The sequence below is a fragment of the Eubalaena glacialis genome, chromosome 18 (genome assembly GCF_028564815.1).
Source record: "Eubalaena glacialis isolate mEubGla1 chromosome 18, mEubGla1.1.hap2.+ XY, whole genome shotgun sequence".
Lineage (NCBI taxonomy): Eukaryota > Metazoa > Chordata > Mammalia > Artiodactyla > Balaenidae > Eubalaena > Eubalaena glacialis.
The window spans coordinates 11,633,080-11,656,650 of record NC_083733.1 but is presented as its reverse complement, the minus strand read 5'-3'; the positions used below and the strand labels follow the sequence as shown (position 1 = coordinate 11,656,650).

The window sequence follows — 23,571 nt, the reverse complement described above, 5'->3', positions numbered from 1 at the left end:
TTGAGAACAACTGCTTCATCCTAACTTTTTCACATATGAAGCTTTACCATATGTCACGTAGGAGAAAATAAAAGCTGTTCAGGTGTGGGTTTTGCAGGTGAGCTATGTGTTAAGTAGATGCATCCTGATATTGTGGAAGGAGCATAGCTCCTGGTCATACCATATAATAGTTTTGCAAACACCAGAGGTTTTTTTTTTCACCATTCTGACGTTTAATTTCCTCATCTGCAATTTGATGGTGCTAGCTCAGCATCATTCCTATGGTCTTTCTAGCTTTCAAATCTAGAATCTGTAAGTCTAATTTCAGGTCTTTCCAGGTTATTATTGATTCCAATTTCCCTTAACAATTTTTTAAATACAGGTGCTTTTATTTTATTATTTTTTATTGACTAAAAGTGACACGCAACAACAATTTTTAAGGTGTGTATCCAGCCTTGTGGTGAATGAAGTTTAACAACCTATTCTCAGAGTGTAGCTCTGACTTGAATGGTGATAACTTTCATTTATGTTACTGAGTAAGATAAAGTGAAACAACACAAACACGTCTTAACCTTACTCACTCGTCAATGATGTGAGCAACTTCTATGCTGAATCAGATCCTAGCTTTTGAATACAGGAAGAAGATGTTCTCAATATTTCTCATGGTTCACAATGTCAGTAGCTTTTATGTTTCGTCTGCACCTTATAGAAACAAACTTTACTGGGGGTTTCATAGTTGAAAGCTGGCTTGCTGCAGATGATGGAATTTAAACTGCTAGATAGAAAGAGGTTTAGACAATAGTAACTTATGCGGATGAAGATACGTTATGGTATAACTGTTAACAATATGATCTTCTTAAAGAAGGTTGCCATTTTATAGTAAAAAAGCAAATCATACATTGCTTGTTGACATTGTAGGAGACAAAGTGAAGTAGATATTCTCCAGGTACATTGATTTCCTTCTTTTCTCTTTTCTTCTAGGGATTTTCAGGAAATGCAAATGCAGACAGTGTTGTGTACTATAGACTACAGCCTTCTATCAAAGCCAGATTTCTCCGCTTCATCCCTTTAGAGTGGAACCCCAAGGGCAGAATTGGAATGCGAATCGAGGTGTTTGGATGTGCATATAGTAAGTGTTTATCCAACACAGTGGAATAGATATCAAAGGAGATGTTTTAAAAGCCAAACTGTATGCTGAAATTGATTTAAGAGCTATGTAAAGATACATAAAAAACGGGAGCAGTTTCCGTGGGAAGCTTTATTTGTGCCCATACATGCCAATATTGACTTACGTATTCAGCTTTTATATTTTAAATCAGAAATGGAAGCATTTTACAGATAGACAAATCGTTACAGAGATAGATAGAAAGATAGAGATACATGTTTGTAGACATATGTGAATCCATTTATCCAAATCTGATATTTTTGACCAGATCTTAACTTTTAAATATTAGAACGTCCCCCCATAGACTATATGTGGTGATGTTTCATTTGGGCACCCTAATTTAATAAAAGACAGTGGCCCATTTAGTAAAACCGATCATCTGTTTTGAGACCAAAGAATGTTTTTCTCTACAGCCTAATAATATGCCATGAACCTCACTTATAAATATGCTATGCCCTGTGCATAAATTCATAGAAAAGGTAAAGACCCCTGCCAAAATGTAAGATGTGTTTGAAATACTTTCACATAAATGATAGAAACCACAGATTTCACTTAGTCTCCTCTTAATGAAGTATTTTATTATGTCTTTTTGTGGGACAGAGACCTGAGAGTTCTTGATAGCCCACCTCAAGCCACACCATCCTGTCGTTAGTTAACATGATCTACAATTATCAGGCGAGCAGTCTGAGGTTTGGAGAGAGTCAGTAATTTGCCCAGCGTCTCACAACTTAGTCCACAGAAGAATCTGGAAGAGAACCCATAACTGTTCAATTCACTGCATCCTTATTCCTCTAGTAAACCTTTATTTTTTTAGCCACTAAAGCTTTCTTCACATGTATTTCATCACTTTTTCAGGTTCACTTTATTTATGTAAAAGGAAGGCATGTCATAAAGAGGGCAGGCAGCTTGTTGAAGTTGTCTACCCTGTGTCAGACAGAGAAACCACGTTGACAGAATTGTCATAATAGTATTAGTAGCAATAGCACTAATGTTAGTAGGATTAATTTTTATAATTCTAGAAGTAACAAATTTTTCTTGAGTGCTTATTATATGTCTGATACCATATTAACCAGTTAGTTTATAATTCCAAACAAAGTCCAGATAAATATTATTAGGTAACTTGTTCCATTCCCCTACTTTGCAAATGAGGAAGCTAGAGCTTAGAGATTTGATGTTGAGACTGTGTGACTTGTTCCAGCCACCCAGATAGGAAGTGACAGAGCTGGGTTTGCAGCCAAGCCTGCCAGACTCCAGAACCCCAGTTTATTCTCATGCCTCCTCCAGCTGTTAAATCAGAGATGAGCCATGGGCAGCTTACTTCTCATCATCTGCCTGACTTCCTTCTAGCTTTCTTGGCTTCTGCAGTTCAGCTTAGCTGCTCCTGGTATGTGTTAGCTCCTCCCTTTACAATGATCCCACTTGAATAAAATCACCCTTAAAAAAAAGGTCCCACCCCAAATTGTGATTCTGGAACACAGAATCTGGACAGTCAGTCTTATTTGTCTTTGGATCGTAGAGTTTTAATAAAGCCCGTGCCACACAATGGACAATCAACAAAGCAAACTCCAAAATGACTCATATTTATAGTTACTGATTCAGAGCGTCTACCTTGCAAAATATTTATTTATCACTGTATAATAATAGCAAACAGTTACTGAGCACTTATTCTGCGTCAGATAACAGTTTTTATAGACGTTCTAATTTAATCCTAAAAATCACCCATCTAATGGAGTCTTAGAAATATTAAGCAGTTTTCCAACAGCATACACTTAATACACATTCGATCTCGTATGTAAATTCAACGTTAGATTAACAAGGCTATTGATGCTGTTTTCCCACAGTAACGTCCCTATGAAGTGACTGCTGGGGTGCAGGCTCCTTTGAGTTCTCTGCTGCCACGTGCTGGATGATAACTCAGGTTCCCCCCCACCTGCCCCGCAACCGCATGAAACATTCCTTTTGCTGTGACTTCATCTGCTGTCTCTTGGAGTAAGCACATCATCCGGGCACTTAGTCAACCTCCTTTTTTCATGGACCCACGGTTGAAGGGTCAATAGTGAGAGCCAACATTTTAAACTCAAACATAAACACACATGGCAGAATGATACAGCAGGATTCAATGTAAAATGGCTGTCGGATAATTTTGGATAAAAGAGAAAAAAAATAAACTTAATGGAAAAATACTCTCACAGATGACCGAAAATAACCTCAAAATGGGCTGGGTGTGAATGCCTTATGGGAATGTATTTGATCAAATTGACTTTAATTCCTCAATTACACCATAGTCAACACTCTTATTCTCCACCTCTGCGTAGCATTAGCCTTGCAAAATATTAGTTTACTAAAGCATGATACTATTTAATCATCATTTACTGAACAGTTAATATGTGTCAGGTACTATTTTTTACCATTTTAACAACACAGTGAAGTAGGTACTTGGATATTACCATTTTATGGTCTGCTGAATGACCCCTGTGGCTTGCTCTGGGTTGTCTGGCACAGAAATAGCTGAGACCACCAGTGTCCCCTGCCCTCGAAAGGAAGAACTGTAGGTCAGCAAAAGCAGCCCGCTCAAGATTTTGTCTGCAACTCTCCTGAGTAGCCCAGATCCAAGATCAGACTGGATTTTCTCCAGATATGCAAGGCCATTCTTCCGCAATCCTTAAAAACAGGAAAAGTGTGGGAGGGTGCGACATGAGCAGGGTTCTCGCGGATAACAGTCCCAGCGCACCTGTCCGTGACGGCAGTGAAGTGGGCCTCTTGTGAGCTTGAGGACGGCCTGGAGGATTGCATCCAACCTGCCAGCTTGTGTGTTCCCATTGCCTGCGCCAAGTTAATATGACTTTTGGGTGGGCTTTGCCTGAGCGACTCACTCAAGAATGTTGTATACCAGGGTGCTTCAAGTCTCCTGACACGGGCAGAAGTGGGCTTAGAGAAATTAAGAACTTTGGGATTACACAGCCCGTGTTAGACCTAGGATTTAAAATCAGATCCATCACCTTCCAAAACCAGTACTCTTGATGAATCATACATGTGTTCATCCTTTAAATGTCTATTGACACTTGCTGAAAGAGAAATCTACTGGCTGTTGGGTATAGGGAGGAATTTAAAGTAATATATTTTTTCTTAAAGATGAGAATGTGCAATGTCATAAAAATGACACAAACTCAATGCAAAATATGGTAGCGTTAGTGTAGGGTGTTCGGAACAACGTGATTGATAAATTGAGGTTAGTATGAGAAAGTTTATGGCAATAGGTTTTGAAACTAAGGTGCAGATATTTTCACATGAGAGGCTGGGAGAATGGTCCAAATAGGAGAAGGGGTGTCTTCTAGTCAAGAACGGGAATGAGGATTGCTTGGAGGGATCAGTTTGTATTTGAGAATGGTCATTCAGACTGAAATGAGGGGTACAGATTGGAGGGCTAAATGAGGGGTACAGATTAGAGGCAGCAGCTCAGTTGGGAGGCTTCTGAACTCCTTTGTGCAAGTGACAGCTGGAGTCTCAAACTAGAGGACCAGCAATGAGGAGAGCAAGTTCTCCTGACTTGAATCAGATTCACAGTATGCTGATGCTACTATTGAATCAAGAGAATTTAGTGATTGTATGTGAGGCGACACTGAGTTATCAGATTTGAACAACTGTCTGGAAGGTGGTGTCATTTACTGGGAGGGGGCACTGGGGAACAAATAAGTTCTGGAAGGGAGCAGGAGAGAGAATTAATTCCATCGCTGACTCATTGAGTTTAAGTGACTGTGAAATACGGAAGATTGGAACTCCACACCCTCTGGGGTGAAGTTACAGAATTGAAACCTATAAAATATCATTAGTTATTAAATCATAACCTTTCCACTTACTGTTGATAATAAAAGTATAAAGTTTAAAGCTATGTTTGTACAACTACTCATGTCTTTGAAAAACAGAAATGCATTTCTGTCATAATTAAAACAGGTCCTTTATACTGTTTTTCAGGTAGTGTGCATTTTTATGCCAGACCCCCCCCGGCCCCTTGTGCCTAATATGTGTGTTGGCTGAAGTTATAGATGCAAGCTGGCGCTGTGAATATTGCTGGGAAAGTGGCTGTTGTGAGAATCACACATGGTTTTATTACCCTGAGTTAGAACAGTAACTTGTTATGAAGGAGCATCAAATGAATGGAAAATCCATATCAAAGAGCATGTTCTGCTTTTATGTTAGTAAACCTGACGTTGTTTCCTGAGTAATGAGAGAAGCAGAAGCTGAGTTTTATGGGTTCAAAGGGAAAGCATAAATTTCAGATGTCTTGGCCATGGCCACTGTGAACACGTTTACAGATCTAGACAAGAGGTGTAGGTAAGGAAATAACTTGTGGAAGAAAGAAAAAGAAAAGACAGTGTTTGATGATGAAGAAATACTACTCTACTCAGTGTGTCCCAAAGGGTAAACAATGGTAAACAAAGGCAAGAAAGGGAAATACCTGGGTGCAAGTGAGTGTGTCTGAGGAGTCCTTAAGAAGTAGCAATCAAGCCGCAGGAGATAATGTTTAATTGTGGGTGAGTTGCTGAAGCAATTGCCCTGAGTATAAATTCTTAGTTTCTTTTCTCTAGCTGTTGTGTAAACACTCTCATTTTGCGATCCACGATCTCTCCTTCCTCATCCTCAGCAGAATAAAAGCATCCAACTGCCCGGCCGTAGCGAAATAATTACAGTTTCTTTGAAGTGCTGTGATTTCATGATTTTTCTAGTCTTAGGATCTTTTCATGAAGCATAGGGCGATCACCACACATCCAGCCTTCATTCCCCTACCTAGAGAATTCTTTTACTCATTGGCTTTTCTCTGCATAGAAATCACTGTTTCTGACAACTTCTCTAGTACTTTCTGTTTAGGTCAGAGGATGTGTTCTGCTCCTGGAACAGCTGTTCTGCTCCTGATCGCGTCATGCACACATTATACTGTATTGAAATCGGATGGTCCTTTTTTGGTATCAGTCTTCTGGACAGATAGATGAATGAATGGGGGCAGGTCTGGGGAACTTCAGGAAGGCTTTTCCTGTCATCCCAGTGTCATATTCAGTCCATTAAAGATCAGGCATAGAGCACAGGGGAAACTGAGTGAGAGGATTAGCAGAGAAGAAATGTACAGAAGTGTTACCCTATTATGTTTATTTGCTTAAATGCAGACTGTGTGAGAGAAAATTATGGATTCTATTTAGTAAATGGAAATAAGTCAGAAATTACAAAACTCATGTTAACTTAAAATAAGAGTATGCATTTCATGATGTAAAAAATACTGAAAGTTGGAACTACTTACATCTGTAGATTTCCATTTAGAAAATATATTAATAGGAAATATAAGAAAGTAACATGAAAAGTGCAACTGTTTATCTGGGTGAAAAAACACTGAAAGAAAACTAAGTAATAGCCTTCTCTCTACTCAGGATGCAGCCCTCTCACACCACTTGTTGGGTTGGGGAAAAAGGAAAAGCAGGAAATGTGTTAGATTTACCCTAAAGAATAGTTGTGATTGAATCCAGTACCTACTTATTAAGCAGCTCCAACATGTTAACTGCTAAAATCTTGACAAGGTGCTTTAAATACAGTCCCTGCTCTCAGATTGTTTATCAGCTAATACTGTAGCTGAGGGATCCTATTTTATGTCAGAGTTTAAAAAGAAGATGGATTCATGTTGGCCTAAAATCAAAGTGGATAAATTCTAACTCTTTGCAAAGTTTATAGTCTTAAGATTTTCATTTGATGATACATGAAGTTATATTAAAATTAAAATTAGGTTAGCTTTTAGAATGCCAGAAAATAAGGAGACTGTGAAAACCCACCAGAATAATGTCAAAAGAACTCAGCCAACTGAAGGGGCTCTCACTGACCAAAGATGGAAATATTTTAGCATCAATAAAGATAGTAACTGCAGTTTTGAAACATATTAACTATATTTAAGTGAATGAGTTCATGATAATACTAAAAAAAAAACCCTCATTGGTCACCTAGGAGAACTATTAAGGAATCGATTCATTATTTTGAAAGCTAATAAATGAAGAGAAAACATCAAGCATTTATCCTACTCTTCCTATGTAATCTGTACCTCAAGGTAATCAAATAGAAGATTAGAGGGGATTTCTCTTTAAAGTTTTATTTATATAAATAAACAAGGAATAGTAGAATCAGTATATGCCCATTTTGCAATCCTAAATAAATTAATGGACAAGTCAATAATTATAAAATTTCACAAAAAGAGAGAGATTTGCTTTTAGGTACCAGTCATAACAGAGTAGCTTTTATTGGACTATCTTGCTGCCCACAGCAATTATAGTGGCTGGATAAAATACATTTTAAAAAAATGCTTCAGGGCTTTGAAATTCAACTCAAAACAGGCAGCAACTTGAGAGGACTTGATTCTTGAAGGATGGAAAGCAAACTCCTGGAGATCCATATTTAACTGACTTTCCTAAGAACATCATAATACTCAAGCAGCAAGTAGCCAGATTTTACTAGGCTGAGGAGACAGAGTTCAGAGTTCAAGGTTGCCAGAGTGATTAGAAATTTAGGGTGGAATACTGAAAAGGAGGGTGTCAGAGAGGGAGAGCCCTGCCTCCTGCATACACATTCCCCTTAAATCCTTGCCTGATTCCTGACTTGCCCATGCCCACTATGCACCGGGCAAAAGCAAGAGCTGGGAGATTCAAGTCCTGAGGACTTCATCCAGCATCTGCCTAGTTCTGGGAAGGATACCTTCGGAGTTCAAGTTCTGCCAATTTAGAGAGACTTGTTAAACACTTTGGGCTTTTACCTGAAAAGCCAGAAAGGCATTGCCTTAGGAATAAAGACCATAACTGAAGACCAATTGTTACGTCCTGGGACTAAGGACAAATCCTAAATAGACCTGTCCAAGAAAAACCTGGAACCAAGCTTTCACAGGGTCAAGGTGATCTGCCAGTAATTCAGCTCCCTGTGGACCTCTTCCATTTAGTTTCTGCCACACCATCCATCCCTCTCCAGACTCTCCCACCCTCCCAGCTCTTCTCCCCCTCTTCTCCCCCTCCCCACCTCCTCTTCCTTTCCTGACCCTAGATGTTCTCATAGGTGGTGATCTACTCAGCGTAAATATCATTTCCTCAGAGATGTCGTCCCTAATCAACAACCTAATTTAGACCTTTCTGCTCAAACCTCTGATATTACCCTGTCCTTTTCCTTCAAGTTCCACTTAACAATTTGTAAAAACATCTGTTCAGATGGGATGAGTTGCGTGATATCTTTCTTTTCCTTCTGATTGGAGGATCCATGAGGACGGAATGTGTTCCCTGTTACACAGGCTCCTACTGTAGAATTTGGCACAGTTAACGTTCAGTAACTATTTAAGTGGAGGTATTAAGAAAAATATCTGATTAGCCATGATATAAACCAAAAAATGAATAAATATGTAAACATCCAAATTTATTATACTCAAGCAGTAGCAACTGACGAAAAGAGAAATATCTCCGAGATGAACATATGAAATTTCAAAAGTTGTTATTATTAAAATGATAATAATAGCATACTAAATAATAACTGTCAAGGCATTTTGATATTTCCCTCGGGTGCCAACAGCTTTTTTGGTATAGCATGAAAGGTTGGAATTATTCTCCACATATTCCAAATAAGGAAATTGAGAATTGGCACTTAAGTGATTTCTGTGACGTCACAAAAATAACAAATAAATATTAGAAACAGAAATCCAGCTTACATCCTCCAATGGTACACTCCAGCGTCCTTGATGAAGTAGATGTTACCGATTTCAAATCTATTTAAAAGGTTAATTTAAATTGATATGTAAGTGGCCATGATGATGTTTGCTCCCATAACCTCCTGGAGTGTTATCACTGACCTTAACTCAGTCTGTTTAAAACCATGATAGTAAAGTCACCTTTTCCCTGTGGTTATGTACAGCATTTGATCCTGTGCCTTCTTCCTTTTTACCATATTAATTTTAGTTGTTTTAAACCTAAGAGTCCCTTAAATCATTCTATGTTCTTTTATGCTACTATGCAAAAATAGAACAACCCATTTCCTGTTGATTTCTTGAGCGCTTGGTCTCTCCTCTCCATCTCTTTAAAAGCACAATTCTGTAATGCAGATCTCACGTGCCTATACATCATGCTGTAGCTTTAATATTTCACTATATAATAGTTTAACAGTGACTCAGCCTGATTAATGTTTTTTAGAAGTCAGAATTGGACCTCTGTTTGTTTAGTGATTCATAGGTAGTAATTTTTAAATAAAGAGGCAGTATGATCGGTGTTTAAGACTGAATTCAATTTAACCCAGAAGAGTTTGGTCCATCGCTGTTTTCTCTAGTGGTAGCACTCTTTTTCTATTTGTGATTTTGGGGTGATTCCCAAAGAATTATTAGAAGAGTCTCATGTCTTTTTCAAGAACTCTTTCATGACCTTCAATAAAGTGAATTTTCTATTTTTAATGATTTGTTTTCCATTTCATGCATTTTCTGTTCCAATTTTTCTCTTTTAAGTTTCTTAGTCAACTGATCTCATCAATAATGCTATGATTCATGGTTTAACTCACAGAATCCATTTCTCCCTGAAAGACGTTTCAGGGACAAGTCACTACCACCTCCACAATTTTCTGCAAGTACCACCTATGGTATAGATAAATAAAACAATTTTGTTTTCCATGGTACAATTCAGTATGCAATGAGGTTGTTCATTTTCAGAGAACAGGTTTCTGTAAGCTACCTCTTCTTCTCGTCAAATAACCCTCATGCTGTCATCTGCCTCAGGATCACTCAGGAACCTATACTCTTGGGTTGTCTTTCAGAGATTCTAAATTAGCGGACATCAGGCAGAGCGCAGGATGTTTGTTGAATGTTTATGGAGGCCACAAGAGATTCTCCTTAGGTGATTCTCACGTGGTGGGACCATGGACCCCAATTTGAGAAATCATGCTCTTGGATGTGTTTTTCTTAGTAATTCACTTACAGGGTGGGGAAGACATTGCTTTTTCAAATGGCAACCCCTCACAATTGGAGAAGCCTCAAACTTCTGGAGCAGGGATAGGATGCAAGGGCGAGGGAACGGTACTGGGTCAAGTGGAAGGTATGACAATGAGCAGTGTGTCTGCAGGTGAAACATGGGGAGGTAGAAAAGCAGTTTGCTGCTCACGGAGGTGAAGCATTTCTGCCCTTTAGTTAACGTCCTTCTCTGAGGCTGAGAGGTTCAACTCCTCCTGCACGTGTTAGAAATCGTTCGGGACTCAGCCCTGATGCAGCAGTGAAGCATGAATAATCACATCTCAGGAACGTGTGTCTTCCCCGCTAACCCGTAAGCTCCTGGAAAAAAAATGCACTTCGTGTTATGCATTACTGTGTCTCCCACTGTGTTCGCAGAAAGGTCTCCATAAATACGTGCTGCAGAAGGAGCGCAGAATACGTGTTTCAGCAATTCCACTTCTCACACAACTCCCTGAAAGAAATAGGATATTTTCTTTCAGAAAACTCTTTATTCTACGGGAGATTATATTTCTGAATCATGCAAATCAAGCAGGCTATACCTCTTTCCCGGGGTCACAGGGAGAATTGATATGAGAGTAGGGCCTGCAATCTTTGTGAGCCACTTCTTCCCTTGCTTCCTGCTATAAATGAGAAGATCTGAGATGGAGGTATTCACTGAGGAGGATTCAGGTCACCGACAATTGCCATGGTGAGTCAGCTCAGGCATTTGCTGACAGACAGAGAAAAAGCCACAGAACCCACAGATGGCTCAAAATCATTCTTGCTGCATAACCTGGCAATGACATTGGTAATTGAGCATTTCTTGTGCACTTCAGAAATTCATTATTTTTTAGAGTCCACTTTTAAAAAATAAACCCACCAAATGTATTTATTAAACGATTTTTGCTATCCCTCTTTCCCTGCCCAATATTCTAATAAGTAATAGCATTAATAGGTAACATTTATTGAATTCTAATTATATGCTAGCAGCTTCCAAAAATTGTATAGATATGCATTCATACAACAGACCTATGAAGAATATACTGTTATTAACAAAATATTGTAAATCACATATACTTCACTTAAAAAAAGAATGTACTATTATTCCCACGTTATAGATGAAGGAACAGGGACAAAGAGGGCAGGTAACTTGCTGTGATAGAATAATGCCCTGTAACCGTAAATATGTTACATTACATGACAAAGGTACTTTACAGTTGTGATTAAGTTAAGGATCTTGAGTTGGGGAGATTATCCTGGATTATCCAGGTGGACCCAGTGTAGTCACAGGGGTCCTTATAAAAGAGAGGTGACAGGATCAGAGTTAGAGAAGGAGATGTGACTGTGAATGCAAACATGAGAGATAATGAGAAAGAGAGAAATTTGAAGATGCTATGATGCTGGTCCTATAGAGGAAGGAAGGGGCCATAGCCAAGAATGCAAGTGGTTCCTAAAAGCTGGAAAAAAGAATGTTGAATTACTATCACTAGGTTAAGTACACAAATGTTTAATGTCCAACAGGGCGATAAAACCATAACCTTTGGGTATATATTTTCTACCTGACGGAAGTTATTTGCATCTCTACTGGGAAAAAAAAACAACAACTGTAAATTAACATGTAACTTAGAGACTGGCCCTCATCAGTAATAAATAGTAAAATAGGATATTTGTGAATTCACCTAGAATTAATTAGACAGGCTTCTTTTAAAAAGCTCCAGCATGACATTGAGAGGACATGAAGTTATTCCTTTGATTTATTTTCCAGCTTTTTCAATTTTCTTAACAGTGGTAATATCAGTTTCAAGAGAGACCTGTCTCTCCCACCAGCATCCTTGGAGAAAATTCGGATTCTCTCTTCCTCTCTCTCCCTCTGTCTCTCAAAAGATTTTTTTTTTTCAGATAGTTCCATATTTTTATATCGTTAACTGTATTTATCATAGCACAACATTTTATGATGATTGTTTAAAATCGCATGCTTTTTATGTATCAGATAAGTTCTATAAATAGCTTTTATAAGTGAGTTTTCTATCTAAAGTAATACTGTTAGGGACCATCCTGAATTTCTTTGTTTTATGGGAATCCTTGTACATATATTACACGGATATAACTTGAAGTTTCCCCGTACTGACATTGTACTTACATTCTGAATTATATTTAGCTTTTTTTTCCCGAAGGGTATTGTTCACATTGCATGTGAAATCTGAGAGCTGAGTTACTGACTGCCACTGGAGTTTCTCAGCATCCTCAGAGCTTCCTTTCATGATAGTGAATGAGAGAATATGTTGGGAGAATGTCTAGCCATCTTAAAATTAAGCATAATAAGAGTAATTCTATTTTATGGGGACAAGTTTAGGACTTGAAGACTGACAAGAGTAAGAAGATTATTGATTACCATCTGCTTTAGCATCAGGTTTCTAGACCTGAGAACTGAGCTTTCCCAACTACCTTAATTAAAGTGACCCCAGGCTTCGTTTAATCTTGATCAGAATGCCTGTTCTGGTCTGTAATGGTTTATGAACTTACTTTTTTACTTGCTACTTGTTGTCCATCTTCACTGAATGTAAGTTCCATGAGGACAAGGGCCATGTTGGTGTGGATCCCTCTTTTATCTCAGCATCCATCACAGGGCCTCAAACTGGATGGGCTAAATAAATATTTATTGCATGAATGGATCCAACTACTTCGTGTGATACCTGTGAAGTAAGAACATAATAGGTAAGAGAGAAAATGGCAAGTGGCTTCCATTTAAGAGATGAAGCAGTATACCATTGCTTTAGGCATCAGTAGTCTAATATGTTTCTCACTATCCCATTTTGCTGATAGAGATATTCCAGGCACAAAGCTCTTGGTGCCATGAAAGGCTAATATGACCATTATAATGTAATAACAACAATAGTGAAGAAGAGAGAAAAAAAGAAATAGAAGGCTGAAGTATCACAGGCTAGACCTTCATTGGGGAAAATATTCTCTTGGTATCTAATTCCAAAACTAGACTTTATCTGAAATAAAATCATTATAATGATGGTTGCCTTTAAGCGATGCATTAACTCAGAGATAACTGCATGGCTCCAAATGTGTCAGCATTTAAAGTCTGTCTTATTGGAATTTTTCTTAATTTACTGTAATCTAATTATCATAGAACACATTATTTGTATTTGACACAGAGTTATGTTTTTGCCATGCACATTCATTCAGCTATGTAACAAGGAGTAATTATTCAGTTAACATTATTCTTTCTACAGAATGCAATGTTTATTCATGTGCACTTGGTGAATGAATTCTTTTATAAGAACATTAACAAGACGTGGAAAAATCAAACCTCTGAATTTCCAAAAGATAGCTGCATAAAATAGTTGGAAAAAATTTTGGGCGGTGGTGAATATAAATGGTTCCCATTAAATATGATGGATAATCTGAATGAAATGCATATTTGGACATACAAGTTGATGTAATAATTTTGTCAAATGAAACAAGATGAGTGAACTGTAATGTCGTTTTGTTGACTGGGAGAAGTCACCTAACCAGTTGAAAAATAGCTTCCTATTTTATTGGGTTTCCCTAACCTCTTCATTTATTACATAAATGCACTCTCAAGGGTAATTGCCTCAAAAAAAAAATCTTTGACTTGTGAAATGTAGGAAACACTGCAAGGCTTTCTGAGTATTATCTTTGCTCGGGGTGCAACTGATTTTGACAGATGTACTGTTATGTTACTGGTATAACATGACATCTTTTATCAGATGAACTGAATAAAAGTGATCTTGACAATGAGTAGATAAGACACTGTCAGAAAGCTGAAAAAACCTGTCAATGTCACAGTTATGACACAAATGCAGCAGAACAGCCCTTATAATGTCATTACGTGAAAATCTTTCCAACAGTGCCCTTGAGAAGACAGAAAATAGCATTGCTCTTAAATACTATTACTTAGCCACAAAAATAATAAAATAAAACAAAACACAAAGGTCAGTTTAATATATACTTGAGGTGGCATTGATGAGTCCAGTGTGTGTGTATGTATTTATGTGTCGATCTCTTTTATATATGCCATATAGAAAGAATTTTGAGATTTCAAAACTACTTTTTCAGAAGCTAAAAAACCATTTAACTTCAACATTTCAAGAATGTCATTAAAAATATTGATCATGAAATATGCAAAGTGGTTTATGGGTATTGATTATAACCTTTTCCCTAATTTATTATGGAATGAGAAACAGCCTTTAATAATATAAGAGAAAATCAGAAATACATTTCAAAATGTATTTCTAGATCATGAATTTTGTAAATAGGTGAGTAAAGACTAAAATGGAATCAATCCCAGGAAATAAAAGGAATTAGACATTTGGTGGTTTTATTTTCCATTATTTTGATTGGCTTGGAGCTGAAATATACATGTATGGGTACAAGTATAATGCTCTCTCTATACATATACTTTTAAAATGCTTTAATGAAAAGCATATTTATCCTTAGAATGACTTTTAATATCTTTGTCTAGGATCAGAGGTGGTTGATCTTGATGGGAAAAGTTGCCTTCTCTACAGATTTGATCAAAAATCCCTGAGCCCAATAAAGGATATAATTTCTTTGAAATTTAAAACCATGCAGAGTGATGGGATTCTACTCCACTGGGAAGGGCAAAATGGAGATCACATCACACTGGAATTAAGAAGAGGAAAACTCTTTTTAGTTATTAATTCAGGTAAAACTATTTGGGTAAAGTGCTTGAAAAATCTGGTCATTTAGATATCACCTTAGTAACTTTATGCTTTTATAGCTTATCTTTTTTTAGCAATTAAGGTGCCTTATTTCCACATTCAAGTGTTTATGTATATATGTGTGATGTATGTATATCACACACATATATATATATACACGCCCATATTGTACTTGCGCGTACAAATGGTTCCTAATTTGCAAATTGTACAAGACCCTCTTTCAGTGTCATAGTATTGACAGAACCACTTAGCTATTTTCAAACATCATGATGAAAGGGATGGGTCATTGAAAAATACTGAGGTAGTAAAAATAATGAGGTTGTAGCAAAGGTAAAATTTACATTGAAAATGAGTGTGTGTTGGTGGGTAATGCTAATAAAGAGAATTAACAGAGGAAGAAATTACAACAAGGTTGAGAGGATATTATATTCAAACTTGAGGTAAATTCAGACTAGCGTTTTAGATGGAGTGGATGGAAAGAGATTGCAATTATCATGAGACTCTGGTGCCCCCAAGAGAAACTTTTTTTCTCTTTTTTTAAACTGAGAATAATGGTGCTGTTATTTTTTTCTCTTCTAAGGTGAAGCTAAGCTGCCCTCCACTCACGTCCCGATCAGTCTCACCCTGGGCAGCCTGCTGGACGACCAGCACTGGCATTCCGTGCTCATCCAACGCTTGGGCAAACAAGTCAACTTTACAGTGGATGAGCACAGGCATCGTTTCCACGCCCAGGGAGAGTTCAGTTACCTACATCTCGATTATGAGGTGTGATGGTTACGTTTCAATTAATGCAGACTTTGTAATGTATATGTGGTATAGCCACATGAAAGAAAATACACTATAGAAAACTTATGTTCCGAGTCAGTCAAGGTTCTGATGAAGTGTTCCTCTAGGTGACCTAACTCAAGTAGCAAATTTTGTGCATATACTACTGAGGCTTCATCTTTCTCCCAGTATGTTAATTTATTATTACAAAGAAATGTCATCTTTTTTTGCCTGCAGTGTGTAGTCACAAATTGCCACATGTAGGAAATGTTCACGAAGAGATCTCATTACCACAAGTAAATACAGAATGTGTTGCATGATTGGTGGTGGGAGGGGCAGGTAAAGGGCACTCCTGAACAGTGCAGATTTATGGAGAGAATGTAGCAGTAAATAGATTAATTGATTTATTAATAATCAATTCAAATGCACGAATGTCAATGTGTGCCAGAAGTGTATATAAAACAAAATGTCATTATAATTGGTAGCCTTGTTAAAGCTGCCAAGGTTTACCATGGATATAAAGATGTATTTTTCTTCAACCACCAAAAAATATTAAAATCAGGTGTGATTAGCAACTTGTAAAAATAATCAAGCTCTTGTGTAAGTGAAAACTGAATGCATATAAATTTGTTTTAAGATCTGCATCTTAATTTTTTTAAATCTCCATTTGGCAGTGGAGATTTTAACAATATGGCAGTGTCGGGTACTGAAAAGTCGGTCTATCTATGATGATTACAGCTCTAGTTGCTAATCGTAATTATTTAAGCAGATTATCAAAAAATCACTAAACAATATTATTGATGCCATTTTTCTTTCTAAGATCAGCTTTGGAGGGATTCCAGCACCTGGAAAATCAGTGTCATTCCCCCATAAACATTTTCATGGGTGTTTAGAAAATCTCTATTATAATGGAGTGGATGTTATTGATTTGGCCAAGCAACACAACCCACAGATCATCATTATGGTAAGACTCGAGTCTTCATGTGAACAAATGAGGAAAACTACGTGGCTTTTCCACACAAAAAAGTTGCTTCATTTTGAATTCCCACTTGATGTGATGTTTTAGACTTTACTCTTGTTCCTTAAAAACATTTCTCTGCTTGGCAATATGCATGTAAGGGATGAATTCTATGTTAAAAATTTAAAATTCATAGGGCATGATTATTTTATATTTATAAGAAGTAAAGCAGGCTTTTTTTTGGTGCAACTGATAATTAGTTTTGTTGTGATATTATTACTCCCAGGAGACTAATTTCTTTTACTCTGTAATTTCCTTTATAAGATAACTCCCTGACACACTCTCTGAAGAAGCATACCAAGTTCCTGGAATCAGATAACATCCATGTATATTAGAGAAGCATTTGAAAAATTTGTATTTTGCCATGGTCATTTATAACCAATAAAAGAAACTAATAGACTTTTAGAAGATTGCATCTGCCGGTCTGTCCCAAGAGCAGTGCTGGTCAGGCTGCATTATATTCTAATTCTATGGAAATGCAGCAGAATTTAAATACGACTGTTATCGGTCAGGGTTCAGTCCAGGAAGCAGCACCACTATGAGTTTAGGAACAAGGATCTATTTTAGGACTTGGATCTTAACAATCATCAGAGGCGCTGGAAAGTGGAGCCCAGCTGTCTGGAGGAAGAGATGGAGCAGAGTGAAAGAGCCAGGTCAAGCTGGAATAAACCAGCCCCTCTGTGATCATCCCTCACTGGACTTTATCACACACAGAAAACCTTTGGGGGGAAAACGGCCAGGCTTTTCACTTCTCACTCATACCATGCAAGCTCCCTTTTTGGCTAATTTTTAACCAGAGCAGGACAAGAAAAGAGATTCTGTGAAACGTGGTTTCTAGCTTAACCAGCTTAATGATAGAAAAGCAGACACATCTATCCATTTGAATACATTTCTTTAATTGTTCAAAATTCAGAATATGTAAATGTAAGCTCATGTTGTGTCAGCAAAACCCAAAGCACATCATGGGATTATTTATTGCTTACAAAACATTTTATTCTTAATTCTCTGTGTGAATTGATAGTATTTATATGAGTACACCATCCAGCAAGATTTTTAAATAGTTTTTTTTTTTAAAAAGAGAAAAGAATTTAAATGGAAAATAGAAATATTATAGAGAGATAGATGTGTTTCATTGCAAAATGAGTTTCCAGAAGCTGCTCATGCAGCTAGCACCCACTCTTCATTGCCAAGGGGATTTGCTGCTTGTAGAGTAGCAGACAGCTGTCCAAATGCAGCTGGTAAATGTTTCCATTTTTACCAGGTTTGTTAGTCTTACAATTGCCTTTACATTATGGGTCAGTTTATTTCACTCTTCTGCTTTTGTTATTTCATTCACTGGGGCAAGGTATTTGTCTGCAGTGAAAACTAATTCACTTTTAACAGAATCACAGTATAGCCAAATGTTTTTGTTTAACCAAGACTAGTAGTTTAATTCCAATGTGTATTCTTCTAAATAAAGTGATTTCATTGACTTTTCAAATCTATATTTAGAAAATTTGTTGAAGATTATTTTCAGGAAAAATAAAAACATTTATCTTGATTTCTGAAGCCTGTTAAGGAACATTCTAATTATTTCTAAATAGTTCGTACCTTTACATTTTTTTTTTAATCCTTAAATATGTATTTAACTCTAATAGCAAAATAATCTTTCGTGTACAATATTTTAATGAAAATTCATGCAATTCTAATGTATCTTGAAGATCTACCTAAAAACCATTAGATAAGAAATAATACATGTAAATCTGATGACACGCACATAATGATAAGAAAAAGACAAAAATGGTTCAAAAAAGAATGTAAGTACTACATTGTATTATGCAATGTTAAACCTAAAAAAATGAAAAATAGGCAGAGGGTATGAACAGACCATTCTGAGGAAAGCGAGTCCAGAAGAGCAACAAACTCATGAAATATGCTTAGATATACTGTTAGGTAAATGCAAGATAAATAAGAATGATACATCACTTTGGCATTTTGTTGTTGAACTTATGCAAATTTAAAAGATATGTAATACCTGTTGCTGTCAAGGATGTGGGGAAAAGCATATCTTTGTCAAGGATGTAGGAAAAGCATATCTTTGTATACTACTGTTGGAAATGTGGAGAATTTAACTTTTTTTGGTGAGCAGAGAAGAAGCTGGAAATATTTATTAAAACATGTAGATACAATAGTTCTTTATTTAGAACCCTCTTCTGCAGAACTGAAAATACCAGCACATAGAGAAGCATGCAGAGTTATTTATTCTTGCATTGTTCAGAGAGGCAAAACCTGGAAACAAAGTGAATATACATTAACAAAGAAACAGTTGACTAAAATTGGAACAATCACATAGTAAAATATTATGCAATCAATAAAAGTAGGAATTAGGCTTCTGCCAGATAACTCAAAGGGATTTCCATAAGTTATTTGTTAATGATAAAATCATGATACAGTTAACAGCATAAAACATGGCTCCTATTTTAATAAAACGAATAATGCCTAGTGTGTAGGTATATGTATTCAAAACATATATTTAGGTGTATGTGAATGTACATATAAGTGAACACATAACTTAAACATGTATATACATATATATTTGTATATGTTAATGGAAACAGAATTATGAAAAAACATGGAAGGAAAGCCAGTAGCTGATTAATGTTGGTTATGTTATGGGGTGGGTTAGAAGCCAAAGGCAGCAAAAGGGTGAAATAAGTGGGAAGAGAAAACCAAGTAAAACATAAAAAAGAGTTGTTTTAAATAAATTTTTTATTGAATTCAATTGCATTGAGTTAGATGCCTTTGTGAACTGAGAGGTGGGGAGGAAATAATTTCACCCAGAAAACGCAGGGAAAGATTTGCCTGACCATGTATCCCTGGATTTGAACCTTTAAGACATATGGCAAGGATTTGAATATTCATGTTGATAGCAATTTTTGTTGTTGTATTAAATCAGGGGTCATTAGAGATTGATAAACAGCCTCTGTATTTCAGATTTTATCACTAAGGTGATGTGAGTGTCATTCTTAAAGCTTTTTCTTTTACTTTATTCTCAGGGAAATGTGTTGTTTTCTTGTTCAGAACCACAGTCTGTGCCTGTGACTTTTCTGAGCCCCAGGAGTTACTTAGCACTGCCGGGTTCTTCCGGGGAGGACGAGGTTTCTGCCACTTTTCAATTTCGAACCTGGAATAAGGAGGGGCTTCTGCTATTCAGTGAGCTTCAGCTGGTTTCAGGCGGTCTCCTCCTCTTTCTTAATGATGGAAAACTTAAGCTGAATCTCTACCATCCAGGAAAATTACCCAGTGACATCACAGCAGGTAATAAGTGTATTCCTGCAGGCAAAGTATATGCGTTTGAAAGATTTCATCATCTCTCTGTCCCTTCTCCATAAAATTTTATGCTTAACCCAAAAATTAATATTTGTTTAACAAATGAATACTTGAGTTAATAAGATTATCTCTTCCTTAGAGGAACTCGATTCCGATTTTCTTTTAAATATGTCTTCAACACAAGCAGTTCTTATTAACCAAAATGATAGTTGTGGGGCAATAGAAATTTCCTTCCATGACCCTCTTGCCCAGTCCTGGTAAATCAATATATCCCGAGGAAATGTGTTCTGGGAAAAATATGAAAGACTTTGAAATGGCCCCCAAGTTTGCTGGGTGTCTTCAATGGAAGATGAGTCTTTGTGTAACACAGTTATTAGTCTTATCTGGTCTTTGAGAGATGGGGAGGGGTTTTTCTGGAATCTATATCTGTATCTCAATATTAGTGTGAATGTAAAACCTAAATATTTAGTCAAATTAACTTTACTTGCTGCTGTAGTTTGTGTGGTGTTGCATATATTTGGGGAGAAGATTTGTGTAAAGTCTCTCATTTGGGAACCAAATGGAATTCTCTGCACTTCTAGGCAATATGGTACCATTTTAATGACTAGAATATAATTAAAGAGACTGTATGAGTGTCTGGAAAATTGATGTCTAATTTAGGTCAGTGCTTTGGCTGAGGGATATTTTTGTCTCTTCATTAAAATTATGTAATTCTTGACAAAGGATCTCCATCACATTTTCATATATATGGAATAATACCCAAGCCAAGCAACTAGAGGTCACATTGGGGTAAATTGCGACATCAAGTTAATAAATGATCTTTAAAAACAGTTTAAAGATGCCATTGTACTAGTCATCTATATTAACTATGACCAAAATTAATAGAATATGACTGGGAGAGGAAAAAAAGTTAAAATACTGTCAGAAACCAAATATAAGAAAAACAGGTATACAAATGAATATGCCTAGTCTTTGTGTATCTTTTTTGTTGTTCATATATCAGTGTAGTTTAAATGTGGGAACTGAAACTTCAATATCAATTATCATTCTTAAGAGGTACTGTGCTGTGACTTTTTAATGCAATTCTCAAAATGTGGTAGATTTGCAGGCTTGACAGAAGGAAATAAATTAATCAGTGTCATATTACTAATTAATAGGCTCCCTAAAATGAGGGGCTAAAAATGTTAAGCTTGCTATTAATGTGTAGTTTATTGTGATGTTATTTGACATCCTCTGGGGTGGTTATATTCATAGCCTAATTTTCAACATCTTAAAGAAGTTGCTTCAGTACAGTGTTATCGTACTGAGTCCCATGAAGCTAGTTCATTTCTAAACACTTTACAGGCATACAAATTTAATAAAATACTAGGTGTGAGTCTATCTAGACTACCCCGAATGATTTTAAAAATTAATGTTTAAATCCGTGTACACTGTAATCTATTATGACATCATATGACTTAGTGTGATTGTGCCCATAGCTAATAACAAGGATCCTCGACCAAATATGAAAGTCAATATAGTAAAATTGTTACACTTCAGATAACACAAGTAGGACTTTACACACCAACTCCCCCATTCCCATCTTTATAGTTTCTTTTAAAATATTAATTTTTGCTAGTTTCGGTGAGGAAAGTACATTTTGCATTGGATAGTGGGCTATTTAAATGGTATGGGTGGGTGGTCCATTTGTTTCTCTCATAGGAGAAGACTTTCACAGGTACAGTGTTCGATAATTAAATCAGTTGTCAGGTTATATCATAATGACTCAGAAGAGAATCTGTGACCTATTATTGGTGGGTGAGTATCATATACTAAATCATTCCATTATATAAGGATGGCTCAATTTTTCTTTGCTACTGGAGATATAAATTATTAATCTTATAGGTTTTCAAACCATAGAGTTTTTATGTTTTTTACAATGGAATAAAATTTTATATTGTGTTGAGGAAGAATGGAATTGTGCAGATGTTTGAATTATCAGGCTAAATTTTTAATGTGATGTAGTTTTACAAATCGTCATTTGGAAAGGTTCAAAAATATTATGCCAGCCTCAGTCATTTTTGAAATATTAAGGATATTATAATAGTCTAAATCATAAAACATATTAGCAGCACTGCAAAATCACTCATGACATAAAATGTTGTCAGTCTCTGTCACCTTTATAGATGGCAAAGCAAAAATCATTCAGATCAAGAACCTAAAGAACAATACGGTTACATTTTCCTATTTAAAACAAGTTCTTTATTGTCAAATTTGAGATTTCTGCTATGAGTTTTACATTTCTGCTGTTGCTTTTGCCTAAAGGTGAAAATCAGGCCTGAAAACAAGCTTCTTGCTCCCATGGGCAGGGCCTGGCAGATGCAGCCTTACAGTATTTGAGATGTTTCTTTTTTTTTTTACACTCCATCTTTATTGGAGTGTAATTGCTTTACAGTGGTGCGTTAGTTTCTGCTGTATAACAAAGTGAATCAGCTATACATAAGCATATATCCCCATATCCCTTCCCTCTTGCATCTCCCTCCCACCCTCCCTCTCCCACGCATCTAGGTGGGCACAGAGCACCAAGCTGATCTCCCTGTGCTATGTGGCTGCTTCCCACTAGCTATCTATTTTACATTTGGTAGTGTATATATGTCCATGCCACTCTCTCACTTAGTCCCACCTTACCTTTCCCCCTCCCCGTGTCCTCAAGTCCATTCTCTACGTCCGCATCTTTATTCCTGTCCTGCCACTAGGTCTTTTTTTTTTTTTTAAGTTAAATATAAAATTCTCCTCCAAGAACTATAAAATTTATTGATTTATTTTCTGTTTATTTTATTTATTTATTTATTTTTTAAACATCTTTATTGGAGTGTAATTGCTTTACAATGGTGTGTTAGTTTCTGCTGTATAACAAAGTGAATCAGCTATACGTATACATATATCCCCATATCTCTTCCCTCTTGCATCTCCCTCCCTCCTACCCTCCCTATCCCACCCCTCTAGGTGGTCACAAAGCACCGAGCTTATCTCCTTGTGCTATGCGACTGCTTCCCACTAGCTATCTATTTTACATTTGGTAGTGTATATATGTCCATGCCACTCTCTCACTTTGTCCCAGCTTACCCTTCCCCCTCCCCGTGTCCTCAAGTCCATTCTCTAGTAGGTCTGCGTCTTTATTCCCATCCTGCCCCTAGGTTCTTCATAACCATTTTTTTTTCTTTTTTTTAAACTCCATATATATGTGTTAGCATACGGTATTTGTTTTTCTCTTTCTGACTTACTTCACTCGGTATGACAGACTCTAGGTCCATCCACCTCACTACAAATAACTAAATTTTGTTTCTTCTTATGGGTAAGTAATATTCCATTGTACATATGTGCCACATCTTCTTTATCTATTCATCTGTCGGTGGACACTTAGGTTGCGTCCATGTCCTGGCTATTGTAAATAGTGCTGCAATGAACATTGTAGTACATGACTCTTTTTGAATTATGGTTTTCTCAGGGTATATGCCCAGTAGTGGGATGGCTGGGTTGTATGGAAGTTCTGTTTTTAGTTTTTTAAGGAACCTCCATACTGTTCTCCACAGTGGCTGTGTCAGTTTACATTCCCACCAACAGTGCAAGAGGGTTCCCTTTTCTCCACACCCTCTCCAGCATTTAT

At 36.7% G+C, this 23,571-nt stretch overlaps 1 protein-coding gene across 6 annotated transcripts in view; it reads left to right on the top strand.

Annotated features, from left to right (window-relative positions):
* CNTNAP4 (contactin associated protein family member 4) overlaps window positions 1-23,571 on the top strand; it is a 260,224-nt gene that overhangs the window by 144,170 nt on the left and 92,483 nt on the right. For 5 of the 6 annotated variants that reach the window (XM_061174471.1, XM_061174472.1, XM_061174475.1 and 2 more), the window contains exons 4-8: window positions 961-1,108; window positions 14,614-14,817; window positions 15,414-15,598; window positions 16,419-16,562; window positions 19,652-19,913. In XM_061174471.1, coding sequence (XP_061030454.1) covers window positions 961-1,108; window positions 14,614-14,817; window positions 15,414-15,598; window positions 16,419-16,562; window positions 19,652-19,913 — 943 coding nt within the window. The remainder of the gene's footprint in view (window positions 1-960; window positions 1,109-14,613; window positions 14,818-15,413; window positions 15,599-16,418; window positions 16,563-19,651; window positions 19,914-23,571) is intronic. The other variant, XM_061174474.1, reaches the window with a different exon arrangement.